Genomic DNA, 21,071 nt, shown 5'->3' with positions numbered 1-21,071 from the left:
TGCCTGGTGTTTTTGTTTCTGCCGCTACCGATGATTTACGCTCACGCGACGCAGTTCCTGCGAGTTACTTGACGTAGAAACACGTCACCCACGCAAGTCTCAGAAACAAAAAAGTATCTCGGAATGACTTGAAATTCACCATCATAATATTCGGCATCGCCCTGAACAAGGATCTGTTGAAAATATTTGCAAATCTCTTAAGGAATATTTTTTATGAATTTTTGAAATTCAAGAAATTACCCATTTGCCCTGATGCACTTTGACAGTGAGCTGACTTTCTTCTCAAAATTAAAAAGTATCTCGGAATGACTTGAAATTCAGCATCATAATAGTCGACATCTCCCTGAACAAGGATCTGTTGAAAATATTTGCAAAGCTTTTAAGGAATAATTTTAATGAATTTTTGAATTTCAGGAAATGACCCATCTGCCCTGATGCACTTTCACAGTGAGGTGACTTTCTTCAAAAAAAAAAAAAAAAGTATCTCGGAATGACTTGAAATTTACCATCATAATAGTCGGCATCGCCCTGAACAAGGATCCATTGAAAATATTTGCAAAGCTTTTAAAGAATATTTTTTAGGAATTTTTGAAATTCAGGAAATGATCCATTTGCCCTGATGCACTTTGACAGTGAGCTGACTTTCTTCTCAAAAACAAAAAGTATCTCGGAATGACTTGAAATTTACCATCATAATAGTCGCCATGCCCCTGAACAAGGATCTGTTGAAAGTATTTGCAAATCTTTTAAGGAATAATTTTTTATGAATTTTTGAAATTTAAGAAATGATCCATCTGCCCTGATGCACTTTGACAATGAGCTGACTTTCTTCTTAAAATAAAAAAGTATCTCGGAATGACTTGAAATTCAGCATCATAATAGTCGGCATCGCCCTGAACAAGGATCCGTTGAAAATATTTGCAAAACTCTTAAGGAATAATTTAAATGAATTTTTCAAAATCAGGAAATGATCATTTGCCCTGATGCACTTTGACAGTGAGCTGACTTTCTTCAAAAAAAAAAAGTATCTCGGAATGACTTGAAATTTACCATCATAATAGTCAGCATCGCCCTGAACAAGGATCTGTTGAAATTATTTGCAAACCTCTTAAGGAATAATTTTAATGAATTTTTCAATTTCTCACCTTATTCTAATGTCACTGTGTCAGTATGTGAAGTATTATGTGAGGAAGAGGAGGATGATGGGAATAAATCTGCCTCCTGTGACTTTACTCAGATTATTTACACCTCTGTATTCTAACGATTTACTGACAAAAAAAAACTTTATAAAGAACCACTGAGCGATGACAAAGTGGTTCCTTTGAAGACGCTGGAATGATTTTAAAACGTCGAAAATCTTTGTCGTCTGCCAGTTCAGAGTTATTACACTCATAAAAAAAAAACACTGAAAAGACAAAAAAAAAGTCACGACTTGTCAAAGTTTACACAAACTCCACGTCAAACGAGGACCGAAGGGAGACGTCTGGTTCCCGCCGTCCGGCTCTGGATCGTCTTTCTGAGAGACGTCGAGGCAACAAACAGGACGACGCCAGAGGAGAAAAAACTCTTCAGCGAACTCATAAAAAACCATGTTTGTGTTTTTTCGTGCTTTCGCGTCGAGTCATATAAAAAAAAAAAAAGCGAACAAATCCATCCATCATGTTCGCTTCACAGCGTCTGACGCGACTCTGGGGTCACGAGCCCCGAGGCTGCAGCCGCTGAACGAGGCAATAAATCAATCCTGGCACCATTACTTCAAATTAATTATGCCTTAAATTTCTCTTTTTTTTTTTTTTTACAGTGTGTTTTTACCATACGAACGCACGGCGCTGAGTGATTTACGCCGAGTCGTCGACTCTGACTGCTCGCGTTGTGTCGGCCTCTGACCCCGCCTCCCCGATCTCTGAGCTCGCAGAGGTCGTGGCGAACGATAAATACGTCTCCTTTCACAATTATCCTCAAAAAAACTACTGCGATTCATGCGATTATGGTGATTCTTGTGATAATAACGCTTAAATAAAAAAGGGTTTTTAAAGCTTCTTAAACTGAAATATGAGGAGCATGAGGAGCGGAATCTGTAATGGAGTTTGTGTTTGTGCTGATTTTTACGTCGGGAAATGAAAAACTGATGTTATTAAATTGACAAAAATGATATGGGTGATGTAACTTTGCAAACAAAAGTTGCAAATGTCATAAAATAGTTACGAAATTGCATGTTATGTTACTAACTTTGTAACAAAAAATTGATTTACCTTCATTTTAAAAAATATGTAAAAACGCAAAACGTTTTTTTTTTACCAAAAACTTTACAAAAACTGTACATGTAAAGGATACAAAATACATTATAAAGATTAAAATAACTTATTACTTACATCAGCAAATTTGTTTTACAATGTTTTACAAAGTTTTATAACTTGACAAAGAATTTTGTCTTTGGTAACAAAATTCTTTGTCAAGTAATAAAACTTTTTTTCCAAAAAGTCTTACGATTTACAAAAAAAAACATTTAAATAACTTTACAAAAATGACTTGACAATCAATAAATGTTTTACAAAGTGTTGTAACTTGACACATTTTTTTTGTTTTTTTGTTAACAATACTGAAAATGTTGTTTCAGAAAGTTATTTTTGTAAAGTTATTTACATCACCAAATGTTTTACAAAGTTTTAATAACTTGACAATTTTTTTTTGCTACCAATAAGAAAAACTTCCTATATTGCCTAAAAGTAACTTTACAAAAAATACTTAGAAAACCTTTTGTATATATATGTATAATATAGAATTTAAGTTTTTGTAAAGTTAAGTAAATGTTTTTGTAAAATTACACCATTTCTAAATGTTTTTATGTATATATATATGTAGTAAAAGTTAGCAACATTATTTTGTAAAATTCCAACTTTCTTTTGGTAGCAATCATTTTTTGTTCTGTAAAGTTACTTTTACTAAATATTTTACACATTTTTATAACTTTACAAAAAATCTGACTAACAACAAAAAAAGAGAGATTTTTTTATTTTACACATTTTGTTACTAACTATGAGGGAATAATAGTATGTTATAAAAAGACTGTTACAAAGTAAATACTGTTTCTACAGTCAGCGCCCCCTACAGTGTTTTTTCAACAGGTAAAAGTGAAAAGTTCCACTTGCGACCGTTCACCCCCCGTGTGCAAAGAATCATGGGACACGGGGGGGAAGGGGGGGGAGGGGGGTTTGCAACGACGTGTGACGGCGTCTGCTTTAAATTATTCGCTCCGACAAAAATCTCCAAACTTCGAAATCCACGTTCTTTCTCTGGGAAAAACTGAAGTGACACATGAAACATGACGTGATTTTTAAAAACGCGCTGACACAGAGTTTCCCGTGAAAGTCCGCGTCAGCGTAGCTAACTTTACATTAGCTACGCGCGTCACTTTTAAAAAAAAATTTAATTTAATCCGTCACAGAGTTCCTGACACGCGAGGACACTTTCACGGGCGGGAAGCTAGCCAAACAGCACCGCGAAAGCAGCACTGCAGGGGGACGCGCGGTCCTACCGCTCCGTGGCGGTTTTTAACGGCAGTTGTCACGTTGACGACATACAGAGCAACGATGTTGTTTTCCCGCCAAAAAAAAAAGATGGAAAAACAAGCGGCTGTTGATTTTCTGCTCGTGTTTTACGCGATATGGAAATCTGGAACTGTGCCGGAAACAGACGGAAAAGTTACGTCGTGTCGTAAATTATCACTTTAACGGAACCGCGGAAAGTCCAGTTGTTAGCCGCAGGTAACGCGGGAGCTACTTAATAATATAATTTGTCATTTCCGCAGCCTTTTCTTCACCGCAAATGTACGTTTATAACGTCGCACCAAACTCCATTGAGAAAATCAGCGTTTTAAGCCTCGCGCAAACACAGCGGTTACGGGTCGACTGCTGCCTCGTGTGGTCGATTTGTGTCACTGGATAAAACCTGTAAGAGGAATTTGGTTCTCTTTAAACCCAGGGTTCTCAAAGACTGGGGCACGGCCCACAGATGGGTCGCGGGTGGTATTTTTGGGGGTCCCCAAACATAGAATTGTACCAAACTTTTAGTCAATATTTTTGTGTATGAGGTTAAAAATTAGATTTTTTAAGGCAACATATTCTTCTGATGACTTATATTGCTTTAAGTGACTAAAAACCCATTGGTATTACCTTTAAAATGGGCGTTTTTTGGGGGGCGTCCCCAAACAAATTTGCCAAATTTTCCCAACCTTTCCGTGAAAAATGATGTGTTTTTATTTAAAATATCTCGACTGTTATTCATTTACTTCTTTAAAACGATGCGCGGCGTTGCAGATACGGCTGTAAACGAGTCGCTACGCTGCTTTTAAAGGATATTGTCAGACACGTTGATGTGATATTAAGAGTTTAAGGAAGTTTATTTGCATTATTTGGATCAATAACTATATAATATTAAAGTTTTCTTGTTGGAAAACGTGGCTAAAATCAGTACTGTAGCAGATGTAGCTGTACTGTAGCTCTACTTAATGTCGTATTTATTTCTTATATTCATTCGTTTTCAGTGTCTGAAACTGTTCCAAAAAGCATCAAATAAATGAATTAGAGAAGAAAATTCGTCATTAAACGATAACAATAATGAGAATCATCTTCTCAGAGTGAAATCGTTTCATTACCACAGCCCCTGCGCTCGTCCCGCGGCGCTAATTGAGACTCAAGCGATATCGCAAGCGACAGCGAGACAACGAGACAGCTAATTAGCGTCCTTTTGTAACGACGCTGTTATTGTGAGCGTGAGCCTCGCCGAACAAAACACAAATATCCAATTACGCCCTCGTCTCTTTCTTTCTCTCTCTCTTTCTGACGCTTCTGTCGCGGACGCTCGGATTATTGTTTCGGCCGCGCGACGTCGGTCGGATCACAGTCGCGGCGTCGCGGCGATGATGATGTGGACGATTAGACGACCGCGCGATGACGCGTCGCGTCACAGACGAGTCAAAACAAATGTTTTACTGCTGATGCGAGGACGTGACGTCTGTTGACCTTTGACCCTGTGACAGAACAGTGACAGAATACGATGCTAATGCTAATCTCAACGAAGCATTTATATCCACGTTTGTGACAGCTGATCACTGACTCTGCACTGTAAAAAAAAAATGTGTTTAGTTTGTAAAACACAATTTAAATTCAGCATAGAAAGATTTGGTTTAGTTTAGTTAGGCTAACATGGTTAAGGTTTAGTTGGGTTGGTTTAGGTTAGCTTAGATTACGTTTGGCTATGTTGGGTTAGGTTGGACTGGTTTAAGTTAAGGTGGGTTAAGTCAATTTAGGTTGGGTTGGGTTGGATTGATTATTTTAAGTTAGCTTGGTTTGGTTTTGGCTAAAGTGGGTTGGGTTAAGTTAGACAAGTTTGGGTTGGTTAGCCAGGCTTTATCATTTTTAGATTAGGTTGGATTTGTTTGGTCTGGCTAGGTAGAGTTGGGATAGGTTGAATTGGTTTAGGTTAAGGTGGGGTTAGGTTAATTTAGTTGAGGTTGGGTTGGTTTGGTTTGATTATTTTAAGTTTGTTTGGTTTTAGTTAGGTTAAATTAGGATGGGTTAGGTAAGTTTGGGTTGGGTTGTTATTTTAGGTTAGATTGGTTTGGTTTAGGTTCAGTTAGTAAAGGTTGTTTTGGTTTAGGTTAAGGGTTGGGTGAGTGTTTGGTGGGTTGGGTTAAGTTAGTCAAGTTTGGCTTAGCAAGATTATTTTAAATTAGGTTGTGTTTGGTTAAGTTAGTTAATGATGGTTCAGGTAGGTAGGCTTGATTATTTTAGGTTAGGTTGGGTTGAGTTAGGTTAAGGTGGTTTGAGTTAATTTAGTCAAGGTTAGGTTGGCTTGATGATTTTAAGTTAGGTTGGGTTGAGTTAGGTTAAGTTAGGATGAGTTAGGTATATTTGGGTTGGGTTGGCAATGTTATTTTAGGTTAGGTTGGTTTGGTTTAGGTTAAAGTGGGTTTGGTAAGTTTTTGGTGGGTTGGATTAAGTTAGTCAAGTTTGGGTTGGTTTGGCTTAGCGAGATTATTTTAAGTAAGGTTAGGTTAAGTTAGTTTAGGTTGGTTTGGTTAGGTAGCCTTGATTATTTTAGTTTAGGTTGGATTGGTTTGGGTAAAGGTGGTTTGAGTTAATTTAGTCAAGGTTGGGTTGGCTGGGTAGATTTAGGTTTAGTTGGGTTGGTTTAGGTTAGCTTGGATTAAGCGGTTTTTGGCTTGACAAGATTATTTTAAGTCAGTTTGGGTTAGGGTAAATCAGTTAAATTGGTTAGATATGCTTGATTATTTTAGATTAGGTTGGACTGGTTAAGGTGGGTTGGGTTAGGTTTGGGTGAGTTGAATTAATTTCGTCAAGGTTGGGTTGGTTTGCCTTGATTATTTTAAGCTAGGTCAGATTAAGTTAGGATGGGTTAGGCAAGTTTGGGTTGGGTTGGTTTGCCTTGATTATTTTAAGCTAGGTTAGATTAAGTTAGGACAGATTAGGCAAGTTTGGGTTGGGTTGGTTTGCCTTGATTATTTTAAGCTAGGTTAGATTAAATTAGGACAGATTAGGCAAGTTTGGGTTGGGTTGGTTTGGCTTGGTTATTTTAGGTTTGGATGGGTTGATTTAGGTGTAGTTAAGGTTGGATTTGTTTAGGTTTGATTAAGTTTGGCTATATTGGGTTGGGTAGACTAGTTTAGGTTAGGTTCAGGTAAGTTCGGGTTGGGCTGTTTTGTCTCCGCTAGGTTATTTTAGGTTAGGTTGGTTTAAGTTTGGCTCGGTAAAGGTAAGTTGGGTTAGGTTAAACTTTGTTGTCGAACAGTGAGGAAAATTATCTTTGGCTCAACAATAAAAAGCACAAAATAAATGACAAATCTAAGAAATCGTCCGACCTTTGTGCGACTAAAACTCTAACCACAGCGCAGGTGATCCCATGACGACATGTGACAAAGCGTCTCCTCTGTACTCGGCGAAGCGTTCGTGTCGCGTTTAATCTCGTTAAGAGTCGTATCACAGTTTATATTTATTCATTTTGACCCCGAGGATTAAATTAGAAGCGGATGAAGACGACGAATCGCTGAAGTCTTTTGAAGGAAAGAAAAAAACTTCGCTTGTCGTTTGACGTTTTGTGTTTTGACGTCGCGGCGTCCGAACGCGACGAGTAAAACAACAGACGGAAAAAGCCTGCGTGTCAAACGCGGCTAATAAGGAAGAGGATGACGAGCGGTAACCTTTTACTTGGCAGCATAAAACAGTCTCAGACGACGGGTTCAATGACACGAGCGTCACTGATTATCTCAAACATTCTTCTTCTTCTTCTTCTCTGTGACAAGAGCACGTAAATAAAAACCTGATAAATCCACTTCTCTTCCTCTAAACACCGTGAACCCTGTGTTTTTTATTCCACCGTCGCCCGAACACGCTCAGGTTAAATCACGCTAACGTTACGTTCCTCCTCTCGTGAACAAAGCGTGAGCAACACGAGTCGACACTAAAACGTGTTTATTTTGAACTCTTAAAGCTCCTGCGACGTCGACTCACGCGATTCTGATTTGTCACTTGATCTGTGAGACCACGCTGAATATCTCACCACCTCAAAGACGCTCGTTGTTTTTGTGTCGTCGTCGTCGTCGTCTTATCAAGAGGAAGGTGAAGTCTAATTAGTCAACACAACAGGGCGAGGGATAATGAAGTGAGTGTGTGTGCGTGTGTGTGTGCGTGAGCTGTCACTGCGATCAGCAGCCGCGTCACGCTCGGCGACGCCGCGGCGACCGGACGCCCGTCGCCTTCAATCTGAGCTCATGCATACGGAATCAGGTCAGGGCCTGGACACACACGCTCGCACACACACACGCACACACACGCTGGTCGTTAGCTGTCTGTCCAACTAGCTAGCTAACTAGATAGACAGATGTTTAGATTGCTAGCAAAATAGATATCTAGCCAGCTAAAGAGATAGCTAACTAGCTATCTACATAGATAGATAGATAGATAGATAGATAGATAGATAGATAGATAGATAGATAGATAGATAGATAGATAGATAGATAGATAGATAGATAGTATTTTCTTCTATAGTACTGTTACACCCACTTTGTAAAGACAATTCTTTTTAGGACGACTGAGGGATCACACGTTTAACGACTGATTTGAACGTGATTTGAACGTTATTTGAACGTTATTTGAACGCGATTTGAACGTGATTTGAACGCGGCAAACTCTCGACAAACAAACATGGACGACAAACCGCTCTCTGTTGCCGTCGTTTGGGGAGGATACCTGCTCAACGAAATCAAAAGAAGAAGAGGACATGGAGGAGTCTGGTTGGATATTCCCGCTACTACCTGTCGTCTTCTGTTGCTACTTCCTGTCGTCTTCTGACGCTACTTCCTGTCGTCTTCTGAAGCCACTTCCTGTCGTCTTCTGGAACTACTTCCTGTCGTCTTCTGATGCTACTTCCTGTAACATTCTGATGCTACTGCCAGTAGTCTTCTGAAGCTACTTCCTTTCGTCTTCTGGTACTACTTCCTGTTGTCTTCTGACGCTACTTCCTCTCATCTTCCCACACTACTTCCTGTCATCTTCTGGTACTGCTTCCTGACGTCTTCTGACGCTACTTCCTGTCTCTCCAGAGTCGGACTGTGACTAATAAAGTCTTACTAACGCTTAATATAAAATATGACTTGCTCTACCTGATAAGCTTTTAAAAATATAATTCGACACATTTTTACAAAAATTACCAAAAGTCACAATTTTTACAACTCGATAATAACTTAATAACACATCACTACATATACGTTTTTTGGTTATTACAATAAAAGTGTTGTAATTTTACAAAACTATGTTGCGAACTTTTACAAAATATTACTTGCTTTAGCCAAAAATGTTGTTATTTTTACATTGACATAACTTGATAAAATGTCTTGATACCAAATTCAAAAATGGCCACAATACAATAGGGAGGAGTGGACGTGACAAATCCACTAAAACCTTCAGAAATCCAACAACTTTTCTTGTTAACTACACAAAAAGATTCCGACTCACTGCGTCTGACTTGACTGGTTTGACGACCTTCATGAAGGCTCCTCTCTCCTGAGCCTCCGTCAGCTCAGTGTTGGTGACTCGTCTCGTGTCCAAGAACTTCAGCCGAGGCAGTTTGTGCAGAACAAAGTACCTGCGAGTAAAAAAAAACAACGCTTCGTGAACTCCCTGCACCAAAGCCCATAGAGAAAACCAGCGATTTCACGCCACGTCGCTCAGGAGCTGCTCATCCACTGACACCACAAACACTGACTTCACATATGTTATTATTTGTCTTTGGTGTTTGAAATTCTGTGTTTGGATTGACCTCAGTGACACAAAGTGACCACACGAGGCAGCAGTTGACCAGCAGCTCCTGTGTCCTCCATGAGCTAAAAACGCTGATTTTCTCTATGGGGTTTGGTGCGGGAGAGTGAGTGGTTTACAAACTTCAGTTTTTAGTCAGAAAAGTTGCTCTAAAGCGAAAACAATCTAAGTGATTGCTATCTCAACACTGTTAAACGGACCTTTAGTGTCTGAAAAGTGAGTTTCCCTCTCCCTGCACCAAACTTTCTCTATGGGGTTTGGTGCGGGAGAGTGAGTGGTCTAAATATAAAACAATTTAAACCAATTATTAAGTGATTGCTATCTAAACACTGCTAGACATTCATATAATGTCTGAAAAGTGAAGTTTGAGACACTTTGTAAACTCGCTCACTCTCCCTGCACCAAACCCCATAGAGAAAATCAGCGATTTTAACATCACATACACACAGGAGTTCACAGGAGTTGTCGATCCACCGCTGCCTCCATCACTAACTTTAACTTGGTTATTTTGTCACTTCGGCTTTTGAAAAACTTTGCTCGGATTTACCTCGGTGACACAAAGTGACCACACGAGGCAGCACTTGACCGGCAGCTCCTGTGTCCCTGTGAGCTAAAATCGCTGATTTTATCTATGGGGTTTGGTGTGAAAGAGTAAAAAGTGACATCCTGTTGTGAAATGTTAAAAAATGTGAACATTTGACACTTAAAACAGTGAAAAAAAAATCACTTTATCCTTTAAAGCGTTTCCTTGTCGAAGAAACAAACAGAGAATCTGAGGAAACGTGTAAAACTGTGACACGCGAAATCAAACTGACACCGCGGCGTGCGCGGAAAAATCGAAGGGTTTGATAACGACACAGACTTAACGGTGATATTTCCTCGCATGTAATCATCTTCAAAGCCGATGTACAAATAAGTGCGACGTATAAATAGCAACGTTAAGAGAAAGAAAGAAAGAGGAGACGGAGACAGAGCGTCTGACAGAGCTGTCACTCTGACAGCATCACACATCTGAGAGAGAGAGAGAGAGAGACGTCAAACGATAACGGCTGGAATACGTCGATGACAACGGATTCTTTTACAGGCAGACGGGAAACGAGTGTGTGACGGGAACGAGGGAGGAAGGAAGGAAGGAGGGAGGAAGGAAGGGAGGGAAGGAGAGGACGAAATCGATGTCAGAGATCACGTATGATGGTTATAACGACGGGAAGCATTTATAGGGCAAAATAATGTCTGTTAAAATCTATGCAATGACGTAAAAGTCCAGTGTGTAAGATTTAGTGACACCTAATGGTGAAACAGCAGATTACAGCAACAATAACAAACATGTCAGGAAAGTCGTAGCCAAAAGAAAGCAAAACTAAATGGCCGCCTTATGTTAAAGGGTTAAAAATATATATATATATATATATATATTATTATTATTGAAAATAATTTAAAGTAGAAAAAAATATGAATATATATAAGGTTTTTACAGCAGTTTTTGTGAAGGTGCCGTTTTCTGCCGCGAGGAACAAATTAGTAAGTTTTTTCTAAAATATCTGACAATGCAAAAAAAAATAAAACAACAACAATGCATCGAAATCAGTGTTTCTGCTAATCATTCTCCTTTAAGTGTATTTTAAGGGAATTATTGTAGTTTTTTTGGATGTTTTTATTTTTCAATAAAAAACTGTGTGTAGTTGGGGAGTTGGGTAAACATACTAGTCTTTAAAGGGTTAAAATAATAATTATATATATATATTTGATATGTTTATTTCAGGCTGAAGTAGATTTAAAAGATTAACTAATTTAAAGTGGAAAAAAATATGAATATATGATGTTTTTACAGTAGTTTTGGGAAGGTGACATTTTCTGCCACAAGGGATGAATTAGTAAGTTTTTTTTGTCTTTGTTTTTTTTAAGGAATTCCTAACGGTTAAGGTTTTAATTTTGCAAGTGCGAAAACACTCATAACAAACATATTTATCGCACATTTCTGACGATGAACCCTTTAAATGTTTAAATGTGACACGTGAGACCATTAAAGATACGATACGTAAGATGCACTCAAAATATCTCAAAACAACAAGGGGAGGCTACTTCCTGTTGTGCATTAGCTAAAAAAAATGATTATCTTCTTAATTTTCACAAGATTTTTAATCAGCAAACCTGGTTTGTACCAAGGTTACGGAGTTTTACATCGACAAGGACGCGGAATTATCTCCGTTTGTTCATTTCTTTGCGAAGAAAACACATTTTTATTGAAGAAATACTGCATAATCTCACCCAATAACTACATTTGTGTGACTAAATCAGAATTTAAGACATTTCCTTGAAGGATTTACAGTGATATGTAAGATTTCTGAGTTCAAAAACGTCTCTACATTAGCCAAAAATTCATTTTCATGACTTTTTTAGAAAGAAAAAACAGCATTTCGTTCACCCGTAACGTCATAATCTCACCCAAAACCACGTAAAACACGATATTTGAGTGAATAAATAGAATGCTGTGTAATCAAGTAGCAGATAACAACACGACTGAGCTCACGCACACAACAGGACGACGGTTGAACCTCCGGCTCAGGACGCACAAACGCGGCGTTTCCGTGTCAGCGCACTAATCTGAGCACAAACGCACTGCGGTGACGGCGGCGACGGCGGCGACGTCTTCACGCGAGAAGCCCACAGGTCCCGGGGGTTATTTACCACCGCCGCCGCCGCCGCCGTCACGACCTGCACACGTGCAGCCGAACCCTTTCGTCAAACACGGGATCCGCGCGGCGCTCAAACTGATGCTTTACAGCGTGACACGTTATGAATATTACATTAAAGGCCTGTTCGCGCTGTCACTCACAGGAGGAGCCGGAGGAGGAGGAGGAGGATCGGGATTATTCAAGAAAGACGAGGTTGGTAAATGATTAATCGGCAACACGGAGTCAGAAACAAGCACTTAGGGCTAAAACAGACAAAAGAGCGTGAGAGTGTGTGTGTGTTTTTGAGGCCTTTCATCGCACTTCATGTAAAGGAGTCTGACAAATGGTGGTCGTATCGGGCGGCTTCAGGCCTCACTTGATGTTTAATGCATCACGCGCTCGGGCGAGAGGCGCAGCGGTAAACACTCATTTGTGGCGGCGGCGGCGGCGAGTCACGAGCGTTAAAATCCATTTTGCAAAACTGGAGCGAGCGACGAGTCGACAAAAGCTTTTAGCGACCGCCGTCGAGTCCGCGGTGGCAAAAAAAATACCCACGTCTCGCAGATCCATCACTTACAAGAACAACTATCAGAGAGGCGTGGAAGCTGCAGGGGCGCAGGGAAGGATTCTGGGGGTTAGAGGGTTATGGGGGGCCCCCCAACAGTTAACTTGCACACTCAAAATGACAATATTGGGCTTGAATTTTACAACTTAAACAAGAAAATTTGCCATAGAAACAATTATATATAACATTTTGTTATGTATGTTATGCAATTTTATCCCAATTGATTATCTTTTTATTTGTGCAAAAAAAAGGCTCAAAATTTAATTATTGTTCATTTATGCACCATATAATGAACATAACTGTCTTTTAAGGTACTCAATTGTACTTAAATTGGTATATTTTGCCTGCAAAAGTAATAATAATGAAGTCTTTCGTTGAAAGTTAATTAAAAAACGTCCATTATTACATGTATTATACCTAGTTTATTAATTTACGCTTACGTAAACTGCATTAAAAAGTCATTAATTATCACATATTAATGAGATTTACTCCTGAAAATGAACAACTGTAGAAAAATACATGATTTAATAGACATTTAATTGATGCATTAGCTCCACTTGGATACAACATACACTTATTTCCCCTTATTACCATAAAAAATAATGATATTCCATTGTTGGGAAAAACAATAGTAACTTGAAAATACAGTCCTAGTGATTTATTTTGCCACCAGGGGGAGCCTGGTGAATATTTCCAGTCATTCCACCGACTTTATGATTCATAGATATCTTATTCACGATCTTTGTTTTTGACTTTGTTGTTGTTGCTTTTACAGCAGATCGCGATTTAAAGAGCATTTGATTGGCTAATGCACAACAGGAGGCAGAAATCTTACATATCGCATCTTTATTGTCCGAAATGTACGGTAAATATGTTTGTGTGTAAGTGTTTTAACATGTAGTTTAAGTATCCTTAAACTAAGTAACTTTCACATAGACTTTAGATAAGGGCTTTGCTTTACAGAAGCGGCCATTTTGTTTTTGCCGATTTGAGTTTTGAAGCCGAAGCTGACTACGCAAACAAAGAAGAACGAGCTGAGATTGTAAACATTTTTCTTTGCTAAAATGTCGGAGATTAACGTTAATGTTTTCAGGATTTTTAAGTCTTTTTTTAACCGATCTACATTTCACTAGGCACATCTTTGAAATCTCTGGTTCTTCCAGAGATTTACTTAGTTTTAACTCCCTGACCAATCACTGTACGTCACATTGGTGTGTATAATTTCACAAAACACCAGAAAAGTGTCACTTTCCTGTCCCCCATGTTTTCTTTCACCACAACCGGCCTAGGCACATGACCACACACATCTTTGAAATCTATGGTTCTTCCATAGATTCACTCATTTTTCACGCTCTGGCCAATCAGTGGACGTCACATTAGTGTGTATAATTTCACAAAAAGTGTCACTTTCACCACAAGTGACACTTCCTTTCACCACAACCGGCCTAGGCACATCTTTGAAATCTCTGGTTCTTCCAGAGATTTAGTTAGTTTTCACTCCCTGACCAATCAGTGGCCGACAGTCTGTGCGACGTCACATTAGTGTGTATTATTTCACCGCAAAAATGTCACTCTCTGGTCCACTATGTATTTTTCCATTCACCACAACCTGCCTAGGCACGTGACCACACACATATTTGAAATTACAGGTTCTTCCAGAGATTGACTTTCCCGTTAAAAAGGTAGTTTTCACTCTAGGACACAATCGGTGTACGGCAGTCTGTTGGCGTCACGTTTACGTATCAGGTAACACGGCGAGGTCGCTGTGACATCATCGCTCACCTGTATCTCTGGTAGTCGTCCTCGTCCTTATCCGGGCTGACCAGCTGGTTGGGACAGGCCTGGTTGCCCAGCAGACTCAGGTACTGCAGCGACGGGGCGGCGTCGGCCAAGTGCTCCAGCAGCGCCTCGATGTCCGTCAGGTGTCGGAGGGCGCGTGTCAAGGAGCCTGCGAGCGCTGTTAATTACATTAGCATTTAGCATTCGCCGCGCACCCTCCCCGTGAGGCCCGTCGGCCCTCGGACGCGTCACCGTCACATTCACAGGGGCCACAGTCGGCGGCTTTGTGAGAGTGGGCGATTTAGGAAAAGGTGCAGACTTTGGCGAACAGCGGCGACACAGTTTGGCTGCCGCCGCCCGCCGCCGTCTCTTCATCTCTTTCATTTCCTCGGTGGCCGAGTGCACAACGGTGACAAAATGATGGATGCCCTGCGGTTCAAACGGTCCGTGCTTCACCAGCGCGGCGGAAAAAAAACTTTTTTTTTATTTTTCTTCTTCTTCTTCTTCTTCAACTCCAGCGGAGGGGAAAAAAAAAAAAAAAAACGTGGAAAAAAAAACACACAAACAGGCGCCTAAAGCAGGCACATTCATCACTAATACATTCGCTAGGAAAATTGAGCCCCAAAGTGTCAAAATACAACTGCGCTAATGCACTGCTCCCAGCTTTAAAATGGCACCGCGCCACGACAGGATGTACATAATTGGCCTATTAGCATGTGCCGACCACTTCACAACCAAAACCCGGGCGCGCTCGGTCCCAGACGAACACTTCAAGCAGCCCCGGTTTTAATGTTGACTCTGTGTGTGTGTGTGTGTGTGTGTGAGCATCATTATCCAGCAGGATCTGCATAAACCAGAGCAAAAACAGGACACATCGCTAAAGCTGCTCTGAAGCGTTAGCGCGCCGCGCCGAGCTTCACACATTTGTGAGTGATCATAAACAGACTGTGTGTCCTGAAGTTTTTCTGGGCTTTTAACTGTGAACAGAAACTCTGGTGATTTAACATGTTTACACTGAGGAGACCAGGGTAACACACACACACACACACACAGACACACACACACACGCACACACGCGCACACAGACACACACACAGCCTGGTAGTTAACTGGCTGTCTAACTAGCCAGCTAACTAGATAGACAGATGTTTACATAGCTATCTGGTTAGCTAAACACATACACACACAGGCTGGTAGTTAACTGTCTGTTTGTCTAACTAGCTTGCTAACTAGATAGACAGATGTTTACATAGATAGCTAGCTAGCTACACACACATACACAGGCTGGTTGATAACATTCTGTCTCACTTGCTAACTAGATAGACAGATGTTTAGATAGCTATCTTGCTAGCCACACACACACACACACACACACACACACACACACACACACACACACACACACACACACACACACACACACACACACACACACACACACACACACACACACAGGTAGTTAACTGTCTAACTAGCTAGCTAATTATAGACAGATGTTTAGATAGATAGCTATCTAGCTAGCTACACACATAGGCTGGTTGTTAACTGTCTGTCTAGCTAACGAACTAGATATACAGATGTTTAGATAGATCGCTATCAAGCTAGCTACACACACATACACACAGGCTGGTTGTTAACTGTCTGTCTGACTAACTAACTAGATAGACAGATGTTTAGTTAGCTATCTAGCTAGCTACACACACAAGCTGGTAGTTAACTGTCTGTCTGTCTAACTAGCTAGCTAACTAGATAGACAGATGTTAGATAGCTAGATAGCTACACACACACCGACTGGCAGTTAACTGCTAACTCAAACTAGACTAACTATCTAACTATACTATAGTTTAGAATAAAATACTATCTATCGTAGCAAGCTACAGACTGGTAGTTAACTGTGTCTGTCTAACTAACTAGCTAACTAGACATATGTTTAGATAGCTAGCTTCATAGCTATCTATGCAGCTAGCTAGATACATAGATAGCCATCTAGCTTGCTACATAGATAAAATAGAAAAATAGATAGTATTTTATTCTATAGTATCGTCAACAAAAGCTTAGAGTAATACAGCGTAATAGTGTGTAGCAGTGTAGTACCATACAGTATAGTTTAGTTTAGTATAGTCAACAAAAGTAGATTAAAGTAGTACTGCATAGTGTAGTGTAGTAACTTGTAATGTGGTGCATTATATTACAGTATATTAAAGTTACTGAATTGTATCTTCAAGTGTATTACAGTACAGTAGTATAATACCGTACAGTATAGTTTAGTTATAGTACAGTTATCATTTAGTAAAGTGTGGACAAATGTATGTGACGCAAACTGATCAACTACACAATAAACCAGTCCATGATTTATTCTCAGGATAAATTATTTAAGTCTATGTGAAGATTAAATATATATGTACATGTACATATACTATATATGTGTGTGTGTGTGTGTGTGTACAAGAAAATGGCTCTTAGATTAAGAACAGCCACATTTTGTAATAATAATTTCCATTTAAACTCAACTAAAATGAAGTCACCTGCTATTTTTTGTCAAATTAAATAATTGTAATGTTTTTTCCCACTATTTTTTACACAAACTATTTTAAACCAACACACATCTGTGTTTCCCTCTCTGAAAATCCAACCACCTCTGCTGTGTTGTCTGTCTCCACTAGAGGTCGCTGTGCTTCAGAGACCACTGAGACTCACACACACACACACACACACACACTAACAGAGAATCAAACCGAGCCTTTAACTCAAACCGACTCCGAGAGTCTGAGAGCGACGCAGAATCCGTCGCAAAACGTGAAAAGGATATTCTGTTCTTATTCAGCGTCAGGGTGTGGAGGCGCGGTAACCCCGGCAACCGCAGGTCGTTGCCCAGCAGGTTGTTGTCGACCAGGAGCTCCTCCAGCCGAGCGAAGCTCTCCAGGCCGGACAGTGACCTGAGGAGACGAGGAGAGACCAGAGGAGGAGAGAGAGGGTTAGGGATGAGGAAAGAAAGAAAGAAAGAAAGAAAGAGTCCTGAGTGACAGGATGAGGGATGGACGGGGGGAGGGAGGGGTCAAAACAAACAAAAAACGGCGGTAGCGGCGTTTGGACGGCGTACGAGCAGGACGGGAATCGCCTCCGGGGGGCGTCCAGTTTGGCCTCCTCCTCCTCCTCCTCCTCCTCCTCCTCCTCCTCCTCCCAAGACAAATCACTCTGTCACAGTTCACCTTCACTCCCCCGGACACAAATCCAACTCGTCATCCATCATTTTCACACAGGAAGCGGCAGAATCACTGGGAACAACTTCCTCTTCCTGCTCGGCGCTGACACAGAGGTTAACGCTCGCCGCGCTCGCATCAAATACGACTTTTTTTTGTTTGTTTTGTTGTTGTTGTTGTTTTATTTTTTTTAAGAAAAAAAGAAGAGGAATTGAGGATTTTTTACTTTTTTTTGCTGTGTTTTATGACACGTCGCAAAGAGAGGTCAAAGGTCAGCGGGGCGCTAGCCTTCGCCGCCGCGGTTTCTCACACGTTCATAAAAATGATGGAGAGGCTGATTTTTAGGGCTCTGCAAAGTTCACCACGTTATAGACGACTGTGTGTGTGTGTGTGTGTGTGTGTGTGTGTGTGCGTGGCTGGTATTCCTTATGTTGTTGGGACCTCAGTCTGTTTACACACTCACAAAAAACAGCGTAAATGAGTACATTTGTAAAGGTGAAGACGTGTTTTAAAGTGAGTCTAAGGGTCAGAGGTCAGAGGTCAGGATTTTAAATAAGTCTAAATAAATGAATGTAAGTCGGTGGAACGTCCTCTGAAGTCCTGGAAACCAGTGTGAGTGTGTGTGTGTGTGTGTGTGGCATTGAAATGTGACAATGTAACTTTTTTGTGTCACAAAACGAATAAATTAACTGCAACTAAAAAGGTCAAAAGGTCGCCAACAATTAGTTATTTATTATTAATAATAATAATAAAAAAATATGAAATTAACTTTTTTCTCAGCGAATAAAACAACTTTTATGATTTTTTTCCAGCTTCTTAAATGTGAATTTGCTCCAAACGACATAAAAAATGTCATTAAAAGTGAATAATTTGACTTTGTGGATGAAAACGTGGTCACTTCACAACCCCGGGATTGAACTCCACCTCCGATTTAATCTTAAATTAACACATTTGAGCTTTATTTCACTGATACACAAACATTTCTACATTATTTTAACTTTCTCTCTCTCTCACCAAAGTCCATAGAGAAAATGTGCGTTTTTAGCTCAACATAAAACAGCAGCTGCTGCCTCAACGCTGCCTCTTTTGGTGAGTTTGTGTCACTTAATTTAATCCAAATTAGTCATTTCACACACAGAATTTACAAATGAACACATTCTAAATGAGTGATGGAGTCAGCAGTGGTTTAATATACTCCTGTGTGCTGGGATGTAAAATCACTGATTTTCTCAATGGGATTTGGTGCAGGAGAGTGAAAGGGTTTACAAAACTTGACTTTTAAGACACTAAAAATGTGTCTAACAGTGAGATAATACAGCCGATGTGTTCTTAAGATAGCAAACACTAAAACTGGTGCAATTTTTTATTACATTACCCTTTTTTCACGCTCCAATCATAACATAATCACAAAATTGATGATTTTCTTAATGGGATTTGGTGCAGGAGAGTGAAATGGTTTATAAAACGTCCCTTTTCAGACACTAAAGGTCTGTCTAACAGTGAGATAAAGCAGCCGATGTGTTCTTAAGTTGGCAAACACTATTTTTGGAGCAAATTTTATTATTACGAGACACTTTTGATAACTTTTAAACCATGACATAATCACAGAATTGATGATTTTCTCAATGGGATTTGGTGCAGGAGAGTGAAAGTGTATAAAACTTGTCTTTTAAGACACTAAAAATGTGTCTATCAGTGAGATAATACAGCGGATGTGTTCTTAAGATAGAAAACACTTAAATTGGTGCACAATTAATTATGTGACCCTTTTGTTAAAGCGGAACTAGACCGGAAGTTCCTATTATCGCTGTTTTTTTTGGTGTGTATCTGCGTCATTACCTTGTTTATGAAGCCCTGACGGTTCGAAACAAACAGTTCAGCCACTGCTGAGAACGTTGTGTTTTATTGTAATCTCGGGGCTCAACGAGATCTCTGAAAATCCCGTTAACGTTACGTAAGCAGCGGTTCTCCTGAACAACCGATCGTCCTGCTCCGGGCACTAGTCCGGGCACATCCGGTTACGTACATTGAACCGCAGAAGAAGAATAACGTCCGTTGTGGAGGTGTTTCACGAGCGACAGTGTCTTCTGACTCTGGGTCTGACTCCGGTTTAAAGTCATAAAGGGACTGCGGTGGGGAGTCGTGAAGAAGCTATTTTTAAACACTGTTAAAACAATGTTTTGATAATGAGGAGCAGTGCATCCACCGCTCCAGAGGGGGGCGCTAAGTTTATGAGAGCTGACGTGATAGATTACGTCACTTCCAGATACCTGGCCAATCACAACACAGGTGGGAAGGCTCTACGCTGGCTGGCCAATCACAACACACTCTGTCTTCTCGGGCGAGATTTATGGCTGAAATAGCGCGACTGACAAGCGCTTCGAAAAGGACAGATTTCAATCGGCTCGTTTACATCAACTAGGAGGATTTTGACCATAAAAACAACTTAATATATGTAAGTAGACCTCCATAACTCACATATATGTGCAACAGGACCACTCTATGTGACCTTTAACACTCTAAATGTGAAATAATCACAAAATGTATGATTTTCTCAATGGGATTTGGTGCAGGAGAGTGAAAGTGTTTACAAAACGTGACTTTTAAGACACTAAAAATGTTTAAAACAGTTATATTATACAACAGAAGTGTTCTTAAGATAGAAAAGACTAAAATTGGTGCAAATTTGATCACGTGACCCTTTTGTTCACGCTCCAAATGAGACGTAATCACAAAATTGATGATTTTCTCAATGGGATTTGGTGCAGGAGAGTGAAAGTGTTTACAAAACGTGACTTTTAAGACACTAAAAATGTTTAAAACAGTTATATTATACAACAGAAGTGTTCTTAAGATAGAAAAGACTAAAATTGGTGTAAATTTGATCACGTGACCCTTTTGTTCAGGCTCCAAATGAGACGTAATCACAAAATTTATGATTTTCTCAATGGGATTTGGTGCAGGAGAGTGAAAGTGTTTACAAAACGTGACTTTTAAGACACTAAAAATGTTTAAAACAGTTATATTATACAACAGAAGTGTTCTTAAGATAGAAAAGACTAAAATTGGTGCAAATTTGATCACGTGACCCTTTTGTTCAGGCTCCAAATGAGACGTAATCACAAAATTGATGATTTTCTCAATGGGATTTGGTGCAGGAGAGTGAAAGTGTTTTTAAAACTTCACTTTTCAGACACTAAAAAATGTTTAAAACAGTTACATTATACAGCAGAAGTGTTCTTAAGGTAGAAAACGCTGAAATTGGTGCAAATTTGATCACGTGACCCTTTTGTTCAGGCTCCAAATGAGACGTAATCACAAAATTGATGATTTTCTCAATGGGATTTGGTGCAGGAGAGTGAAAGTGTTTACAAAACGTGACTTTTAAGACACTAAAAATGTGTAAAACAGTGTTATAAAGCAGCAGAAGTGTTCTTAAGATAGAAAAGACTAAAATTGGTGTAAATTTGATCACGTGACCCTTTTGTTCCTGCTCCAAATGAGACGTAATCACAAA

At 39.8% G+C, this 21,071-nt stretch overlaps 1 protein-coding gene across 1 annotated transcript in view; it reads right to left on the bottom strand.

The window, feature by feature from the left end:
• lrmda (leucine rich melanocyte differentiation associated) overlaps nucleotides 1-21,071 on the bottom strand; it is a gene marked incomplete at its 3' end in the record, with an annotated part of 362,986 nt that overhangs the window by 121,490 nt on the left and 220,425 nt on the right. The window contains exons 3-5 of the mRNA XM_083897596.1: nucleotides 17,164-17,290; nucleotides 14,358-14,497; nucleotides 9,033-9,162 (exon numbers count right to left, since the gene is read on the bottom strand). Of these exons, the coding sequence (XP_083753722.1) occupies nucleotides 9,033-9,162; nucleotides 14,358-14,497; nucleotides 17,164-17,290 (397 nt within the window). The remainder of the gene's footprint in view (nucleotides 1-9,032; nucleotides 9,163-14,357; nucleotides 14,498-17,163; nucleotides 17,291-21,071) is intronic.

This window comes from Microchirus variegatus (genome assembly GCF_963457635.1).
Source record: "Microchirus variegatus genome assembly, chromosome: 11".
Taxonomy (NCBI): Eukaryota; Metazoa; Chordata; class Actinopteri; order Pleuronectiformes; family Soleidae; genus Microchirus; species Microchirus variegatus.
Note: the sequence above shows the minus strand (reverse complement) of the source record. Positions and strands in the feature narration are given on the sequence as shown.